The sequence below is a fragment of the Macadamia integrifolia genome, unplaced genomic scaffold, assembly GCF_013358625.1.
Source record: "Macadamia integrifolia cultivar HAES 741 unplaced genomic scaffold, SCU_Mint_v3 scaffold562, whole genome shotgun sequence".
Taxonomy (NCBI): domain Eukaryota; kingdom Viridiplantae; phylum Streptophyta; class Magnoliopsida; order Proteales; family Proteaceae; genus Macadamia; species Macadamia integrifolia.
The window spans coordinates 308,199-317,648 of record NW_024870486.1 but is presented as its reverse complement, the minus strand read 5'-3'; the positions used below and the strand labels follow the sequence as shown (position 1 = coordinate 317,648).

At 38.3% G+C, this 9,450-nt stretch overlaps 1 protein-coding gene across 1 annotated transcript; it reads left to right on the top strand.

Annotated features, from left to right (window-relative positions):
- Positions 1-1,436: 1,436 nt before the first annotated feature.
- LOC122069250 (transcription factor bHLH30-like) lies at positions 1,437-3,851 on the top strand. Its single transcript, XM_042633222.1, has 2 exons — positions 1,437-2,166; positions 3,132-3,851. Exons 1-2 carry the CDS (start codon positions 1,585-1,587, stop codon positions 3,591-3,593), a joined length of 1,044 nt encoding a protein of 347 aa, XP_042489156.1. The 5' UTR covers positions 1,437-1,584; the 3' UTR covers positions 3,594-3,851.
- Positions 3,852-9,450: the final 5,599 nt, after the last annotated feature.

Below are 9,450 nucleotides of genomic sequence, written 5' to 3'. Positions count from 1 at the left end.
TTTCCGCTCGTGGAAGCTGGCCTGATTTGGGAGACTTTCAGTTTGTTGTGTCCAAAACCCTAGAGAAATGAGAAATGAGAAATAGGAAAAGAAATTTACCTCTTTTTGGTCAAGTTTTGTAAGATTAAAATTAAGGGTTTAGAAAGGATACATCATAACAAAGGTGGGTCACGTGTAGGGGTGTCAATCGGTCAGAACGGGCTGGTCTCGATTAGATTTAGTCGAGCTTGGCGGGCCTATACCCTATACCCTTGGACAATGACCTTCCTATTTAAGGAATGAATTGGTCTCGATCGGGTTCCGGGATTTAATCGTGTTTCTCTTAATTGGGCTAATCATGCTCTAATTGGAGCCTTAAACAAGGTAATGTACCAATAAAGCCTTAAACAACCCTTAAACTTTATTATATTTTATTAAATCATTAACAATTTAGAGAATATACTATACTTAATTATATTCAATAAGTGATAAAAAAAATCACAATTTTATCTAAAAATAAAACATAAAATCTATATATATATATATTTATGGTCAATGCAAACATGTCAGGGTTGAGTTGGGCTTGTAGGTGGGCAGGGCTGATTAGACGTCTATTGGATTTACCCTAAACTATGTACTAGCTCTTTATAAATGGTCTAAACCTACATATTTAATAGTCGATGCATACTAAACCGATCTTTAAATGGTCAGGCACTCAGGCCTGATCAATCGAATCGGTGCAATCTATGCTGAATCATTTTCAAATTTTCAATAAAGGGTAAAAAACGACTAATAAAGGTTTCAAAAAGACCAATAAATGGCATGAAATTGAGTAACTGCAACCGAGGAGTGTAGAGAGAGGAGTGCGTTTCAAGACACAATGATTACGTGGTTCTGGGGAAGTAGAAAGGTGAGCTGAGGTTCTGGTGATGAGGGTGGTGTTTGCGTTTGTGGAAGAAGAACGTGGGGGCTTGACCGAGGTGGTAAAAGAGTAAGGGAGTTACCTTTTTATCATTATTATCTGTTTTGTGTTCCCTTGGCCCTTGTCACTTGTGCTACTCTACTGCAGTTTTCGGCTACCCTTGGCGCAACCGCACCAGCACTCACACGGTGTAATGATTTACTTTAAGCCAATTCCAAAGCGACACCACTATCGCCAATTTTATTATAGAAAAAAAAAAAAAAAGGAGACATTGACAAAGAACAACACACATGATCGAGCTGACCAACTCAAGGAGCTATCCATGGAAACAACTTAGAAAGAGAGAATGGCGTAAGACTAAAGGAAAGGAGACTTCACAGTCCACACCCACACTTGTGTACATAATAATACTACTAGTCATCATAGCTTGTATAGGCTTTGTGTGTGTGTGTGAGAGAGAGAGAGAGAGAGAGAGAGGAACAGAGGAGTAGGGGAGGGGAATAAAAGAGGATCACACACAAAGATGTGGCAGTATATTTATAAGAACCCAACAATAGAAAGAGAGGCAGAAAGAAGTCTAAGGCTTCTTGGCTATTCTTTCTTATTCTTTTTGGTGTACCACAGGTGACTATATATACAATAGAGCGAGAGAGATAGGTATAGAGTTTAGATAGAGAAGAGAGATGTGCGCCAAGAAAGAAGAGGATCAAGGAGAGTGGTCTCAGATTTTCAACATCCATAGCTACCAAGAACAGCTACTTCTTCGACAGCAACAACTACAACATCAGCTTCAACAGAAACAACAGCAACAATTCATTAGTGATCATGGGTATGAAGGAGGAGGGTTAGTTTTCCCTGATCATGTCTCTACCATAATTCAATGTTCTGTCCCTCAGTTCAACTCGGCTTCTTTCTCCACTAACTCGGTCCGAGACCATGACTCGTTCCTTATTCCACTACCACCTCCTCCTCCATCATCATCCTTGGGTGGTTTATCCAACAGAAGAGCTTCTTCTACTTGTCATAAGTTTTCTTATGAAGGTCCATCCTCGTCAAACCCACATGGCGGGTCTGTTGGTTTCCATCAAATCTCCTCTCAATTTGGGTTTCAAGCTCATGAGTTGAGTAAGATGACAACACAAGAGATCATAGACGCAAAGGCACTTGCAGCTTCTAAGAGCCACAGTGAAGCTGAGAGAAGAAGAAGAGAGCGAATCAACAACCATCTTGCTAGATTACGTGGCTTGCTTCCCAACACCACTAAAGTAAGTAAACCCTAAATCTTCTTGTTCATACTCTTCAAAAAAATATTTACTTGCATTTTCCCTTGTTTTGGTTATTTTTTGGGTCTTCGACGGGTGAACGGATCAAGTTCATGTACAAGAATGTTCTTAAACGTTCTTAGTCCATGAATTTAGAATCGATTAAATGAAGAGAGAGAAAATTGATTCTAAATTCACAAATCAGGATCGTTCTCGTACATAAACTTGATCCACTTTCCGTTGATTGAAATAGTTTGGTAGTTCCAACGAAAGAAAACAAGCGTTGGTATGATAAAGAGGAACCATTGGGCAGCTGAAAAACTTCTGTGGAAGCATCTTGGATAGTGGATCAAGTCTTCGTTTGAGAATCATTCTCGTAAAAGGTTGATCCGCATAAATGGAATCCACCAAAAAAAAAAAAAAAAGGCAAAAGGAATATCAATCAATGTCAGTCATCACAAAGAACCTACACTTTAAACTCGTAAATTCCCTCTGAAATACCATCAAATTCAGATCTTCGTCGCAACAAACAACCCAAAAAATAAAATAAAATAATCTACAAAAACCAGCGTACCCTTTTGCACATCTCTCTCTAGCTAGCTGTCTACCTGTCTATCTATCATTCAGTCTATTTACTTATTTTGATTCTTTGCTACAACTTATCCTTGAAAACATATGTTGGTTTGGTTGGCCGATGCCTGGATTGATTGCGGAGTTGACTGTTGTTGATTTTGGACTAATTTCAACATATCAATAGGAAAAGTGTTGCTTGGTTTTTGTGTAGGCAGAAGGTTAAGGTTTGGACCTCCAATATTCATATGAGAATCATAAAAATTATCATATGGTCTTGACCGGGAAATAAAGTATGAAACGGTAGATCTAGTCATTAAGAAGAGGGTGCCCAAATCCTTATAAGTCTTACTTCAGGCTAGACTACTCACATGTATTTTGATTATTGTTTTTTATAGACGGACAAAGCTTCATTGCTGGCAGAAGTAATCCAACATGTAAAAGAACTGAAACGACAGACATCCAAGATCGAAGAAGCAAGTCAGGTCCCGACTGAGATGGACGAACTCAGGGTTGCTGCTGGATCAGATGAGGATGGGAAGTTGATAATTAAAGCTTCATTGTGCTGTGAAGACAGGCCTGATCTCTTACCTGATCTTATCAAGACCTTGAAAGCTCTCAAGTTACGAGCTCTGAAAGCTGAGATTACAACACTAGGTGGACGAGTGAAGAACGTGTTGCTGATCACTGGAGACAATGATGATAACTCGAATAATAATGAGCAACAACACTACTCCATTAGCTCAATTCAAGAAGCATTGAAAGCGGTCATGGAGCGAACAACTGGTGATGATTCTTCTTCAGGGAGTATAAAGAGGCAAAGAACAAATGTCACTATTCTTCAACACAAGTCTCTTTAACACCAATAAGCAGGAAAAGGATGGATTGTTTTGTGAAAGAATTTTTGGGCCCATCAAAAGTGGAATTTGTGCTTGTGGAAATTATCGAGTAATCAGAGATTGCCAATACTCAATATTTGATTGTGGATTATCTTGTGTATTTCATTGATAATGATAGTACATATACAAGAGGTGATAGTCCTAATCAGCTAAGATATCTGGCTATTTTGTCGAGTTTGTTGATTTCTCGGGTACGAAGATAACTTACTTGGATCCCAATTCTTCTTCCTTCCTTCCTTCTTATATAACTTACTTAGATCCCACTTCTTCTTCCTTCATTCCTTCTTATTTTCTCTTTGTTTATTGTGTTTATCTATTTTGATTCCGGATCATGTCTTCGTACGAGAACCATTCTTGTATGGTGTCTGATCCACACTTGGGTTTCACATAATCTCTCTTCTTTCAATTAGTTTTTATTTTGAGTAGAGTCCAAGTGTAGATCAAACACCGTATGAGGACAAGATCATTTTCCATCACGAGAGTGAGAGAGAGAGAGAGAGAGTGGGGAACTGTGGTAGTGATAGTATTAGTAAGGATTTGTTGTTATCGAGAAAAAGATTGGGATCTTTGGTGCGAAGAGCAACCTTAGATCAAACCTTAACAAAGGAAATTTGAGAATTGATTGCGTCAGATTCGGTTTGGTTTTTGTAATGGATAGTGCAAACATGTATAGTTGGCCACTGGGGAGGTTTGCTTTGTATATGATGGTTGAAGATGAAGATGGTCTTCTCGTCATGCTCTACGTCATCCATCCTCTTCTCCACTCGGTACTCACTCAGACTCACCAACCCAAAATGTAATCATCCACTCGAAGTCTGAAGTGTGTGAAATCTGATGTGAGTAAAAACCCTAGAGAGAGGTGAAGTAGCCATGCATGCAGAATTGCAGAACTATATATACTATGCAGGGTGGAATGTAAATACTGTTCGACCCTACTCACTCTCTCTCTCTTTTTCTATTTATTGAGTTATCTTAATACCTCAAACTAGCAAATTAATGATATAATGAGAATAATTAAGAGGTAATTGTTCATTTCCCGCACTACACCTGAAAGCATACATGATTCAGTTTGAAATTTGTTGAGCCTATATTGTATAAATGATTTCTTAATGACTAATAAGTATATAAATTAAGGTGAAAGTTTTTTCCTTTACCCGTGGAGAAGGAAGGATCCCATCATCAAGGCAGAAAATACCCAGTTCTTAATCTAATCAAACAAGGAGATGACAACAGTGGGGAGGGATTCGAGGCTTCAAAGTGGATAAAATTTCTACTGACACATCCAACAGGGAATAAAACTCGATCCGTCAATTAGCAAAACTATTGAAAAGTTTTAGAAAGAATTTGCAAAAAGATGCATTTTGAACTGATATGTATGTGGATTTCTTTTTGGAATTTAGCCATGCTCACCCAAAGGGCCAAATAGTTGAACACCAGCTAAGATGATAGTGGTATAGCTGTCACACCCCACCTTCACCCAGGTAAAGACATGTAAAGTAGACATAGAGATGTAAACGGATAGTTGAAAATCCATATTCGATCATGTTCATATTCATTAAAGAGAATCCGTATTCAAAAAATCATTATTCAGAAAATATTTGAAACCATCCAAAAACAAATTGTATACAAATATGAAAATCCTAGTTTTCAGCTGATTATTATCCGATTCGTTTAGCTATCCTCTGATAATAATATAATATCCAAAAAATATTTTCGTATCCATTTGATTATAAAATTAATATAACAATATTTAATAGAGGGTGTACAAATATTTAATTGTAAATGAGGAAAAAAACCAATGAATGGTCAACCCTACCGGTAAAACAATCCAAATCGTTTCTGCGTCAGACGAACAATGTTATCAGAGCTTCCCTGCACGTCGCAGGGCCTTCATTTTTTTTTTTTTTCTTATTAAGCATTCATGCATGAAATCGATCCTTGAGTTTCACTAAAAAACGAAAGAATTTGTTTTTCTCTGTTCTGTGGATTGTTTAAACACATCTTGGCCCTAACAGTGGCTTACTCCTCTTTGCTTCTTCTTTTAAAAATTATATATCAAAAGGTGGGGTATATAATGACTTGTGGGCTTGGGCTATATTCATCCAATACAAGCTTTGTTGGATTTGATTAAAAAAAGTTTCATTTATTATCCTAGTGGGCTAAAGGGGTTAAAGCGTTGTCTTTTGGGACTAGAGGTCTTGCCATAGGTGGGCCTAGGGTCGTGACCTGGCCATACCCAATGTTAAACAATGAATGAATCTTAAAAATTGTTAAAAAATAATTTACTTTAGATTTTTTTTTAAGTAGAAGCCTATATAGGGTTCATTCTATAAATCCATATGTGGCCGATTCCTTAGTTCTAACTCATTTTTTCTAACCCATTTTAGGTGACCCAATTGTTGAGGTACAACCTTCTAATATTTAATACTTTCCATATAGGTAAAATATCTAATACTTAATTCTTTGAGAAATTTTTAATTTGAGGCGCATTTATATGGGTGAGTTAGCGTTGCCACCTTCCGAACCCCAAATTTAATCTTAGCCGTTGATCTATATTTAGTTAAATCTCAGCAATCCATTGCTTTTAAGGTATTAACCGGTTATTCACTGTCACGGTGAATGCTCATAAGCAGTCTGCATCTCCTTCTCCCTCTCGCTCTCACCCCCGACCGAGCGTTCACCTCAACCCTCTCCCGTCCACCGTAAACCTGCGGCTACCCCCACCTTAGGGGTGTCAACCGGTCGGGCCGGTTCGGTTTCGGTCGGGCTTAATCGGGCTTGAAGACTTTCAAAGGCTACACCGTGTCCGCCCATTTAACTAATCGGGCTTAGTTATTGAGGGCATGGTACACTTTATATTCGGTCGGTCGGTCTCAGGTTATAATCGGACCACCTATAATCGGGCTTTAGTCGGGCCTTAACCGGGCTACGGACATGTTTAATGTTAAACGGGCTTTAACCGGTTTTTAAACGGGCCCTCTTTAAAATGTGCTATTATATTCCGGCCCACTTATGCAAGCCCAAAAAAATGACAATAAATCAATAAATGATACAAAATATAACCATTATTTAAAATGTGAACATGTCTTTACTTTTTAGTTTTTATTCTTTAATTTGGAGGGTAAAATAGGTATTCTACAATCATTAAAGGGTCGGGCCAAGTCGGTGCACAATAGGCCGGTCTCGGTCGGGCGTTATTCGGTCGGTCTTGGTCGGGCGCCCGACGGTTCAAGTAGCAAAACCGAGACCGATCATTTATAAACGGGCCGGGCTCAAGCCCGACATGTTTAATAAACGGTTCGGGCCGGGCCGGTCTTTAAACGGTCGGTCCCGGTCGGTTTACCCGGTTCGGGCCACAAATTGACACCCCTACCCCACCTCACCATATCCTCCCTCCCTCCTACTCTCTCTCTCTCTCTAACTGCTTCCTGATCCAAATCTTACCCTCTTATACTCTTGAAATTGCCAGATTCCGTCGCTTCCTTCGCCGGATGACTCTGGATTGTACAGATTCTCCACTTGTAGTTCCTTTGCCTTTCGAGTTTCGATCTGCAGAGACGCGTGTGAACTTTGTATATGAAATAAAACCTAGTGAGAGAGAGAGCAGAGAGAGAAAATGAAACGGGTAAGGGGGTTGCTGGCAATGAGGGCCTACAACGGGCTGTGCTAAAGCTCGGCCAGAGGGGCGGCGGAAGGCTCGGATGCCATGGCGGAGTAAGCCGTAAGGCCGTGAGATCTAAAGATCGAGAACCCATTTTGTGAACTGGGTTTGAGATCCCCATTGGCGCCGGAGACGAAGAATCCATCCTATGAACTATGTTTAGTTTCATAAGCAAAGGGCTCCCCAGCTCCTCCCCCTTCCTCCCACCTCCGCCCTCCCTGCAATTCCCCAGTCCATCCCAATCTGAAACCCTCCGTAAAGAACGAAGAAGAGCCAGAAAAAAAAAAATGGGGAGGCTGGTGCTACCACCCAACAAAGCAAGCATATATGCGACGATCACTACTACTCAGTCAACGAGGTTGCAGAGGGTGGGGTGGTCATCCCTGTTCTCGCAAGCAATTGGTTTCAGAGGAGGGAGGAGGAGAGAGAGATCACGTTCGCAGCCGGTAGCAAGTATGGACATTAACGGTTGAGATTAGAGAAAAATAAATCAACGATTCAAAATAAATGTGGTCTTTTAAAGTTCGTTGCGCGTGCTGCCACCTTTTAGCCCATTTATATTCCCCAAATTGGTGAGCCCACTGGAAATCCAGTATGGGGTACAAACTTTTGGAAAATATTAATTTTTAGATTTAAAATCCTAGTTTTGACTTGGTAGGTGTCACATAATATGTTATTATGTGATAATTGAAATTTAGGCATTTTAATGGACTTGTATGTTTTGTTATTTAAGATGTAATAATCCATTTCATTAAATATTAATGAGATGGAGTGTGCATCTGGTCAAATGAAATGGGCCAAAAATGTTTTCTTTTTGTACATAAAGTCCAAATGGACTTATAACTTAAATTGTTAAGTACCATTTTTAGAAAATAGTGGTCCACTAAACTATTTTGTATATGTATGCATTTTTGGGTTTCTTGAAACCCTTGTGAGCCCATGGGTACTTGAATCCTTATAATTAAATATGATTTAGTGCTAGAGTAGTGTTTAGGACCAGAAAAATTTTATGAACATAAGATGTTCATTTTTTTTTGGGGTGTGATAATTTGTTATACATAAGATGTATATATGCAAAAGATTACCAAATGTTGACAATTTTAAATGTGGTTTTCTAAAATTTAAATTTCACATAATGAAATAAAAGGATCAAATGCATGCAATGGTTAGTCATTATTGGGATTTGAAATGACCATGTAGATGGCATGTCTGAATGTGAAAATATTATTACTCTTCCCCCCTCTCTCTCCCTCTCTCTTCCTATCTTTGAATAAAGATGAACTCCCCTTGGGCAACCCAATTGGCGGCTTGGTTTCCCAAGGTTTCTTCCATTAAAGGAAATATAAAATAGAATTAGGTATTTTAATTTATTTTATTGTGAAAAGATTTGAAAAGAAGATTTCTTGATGGAAGCGAGGGAAGATGGAAACTCCAATTTTTTTTTTTTTTTTAGTTATTTTCAATTTAAAAGTTACTTTAATTGTAATTATTTGTACTTTCATAATCACATAATTAAGTAGGAGTAGCTAATGATGTTATGTTACTCTAACCCATCTTGTAATCAAAGGGACTTATATATGATACAAAAGTCAAATTAAGTTCAGATGCCATCCCATAACTAATAAGGATATATTTATATATGCTTTATTACATACAATGTGAAGTTAGTTTAAATTCATAAGATGAATGTTTAGTTTTCATACGCTTATATGATGAGTGTATGATGATGCGATTGTTTATGTATATGCTTTTCCATTTTCCTCATTATAAAGCAAGTGATATGAGAAAACTTAATAGGTGGGATTTTTATGGCCTCCCGTAGTTGATGGATGTAGAGGTTTTATATGCCAGTACTAGCAGATGCTGATAGGAAATTCCTATAATTGATCAATAAGATTGTTTGCACTCATCTTATATGTGATAAGTAGAGAGCATGGTCAATGGGAGGTGTACTCCGTTAGTAGACACTAGCCCATGATGCTATGATTCACTCTCAGACAATGGGTATACACTTAACCTGAGTATGTGTTAATCGATAAAAATGAGCATGGTACTCAAGTGGCTAAAAATATTGAAAGTCTTGATGGTGAAAAGAATCAAACCAGTCAACTAACACATGCATAATAAACTCTAATAGGGGTGGAATTGTTCCAATTC

Bases quoted from the DNA above. Each gene is read 5' to 3' on its own strand.
- LOC122069250 (XM_042633222.1), top strand. From the start codon at position 1,585: ATGTGCGCCAAGAAAGAAGAGGATCAAGGAGAGTGGTCTCAGATTTTC. The intron at 2,167-3,131 runs GTAAGTAAACCC...TGTTTTTTATAG, and splicing joins TGCTTCCCAACACCACTAAA to ACGGACAAAGCTTCATTGCT.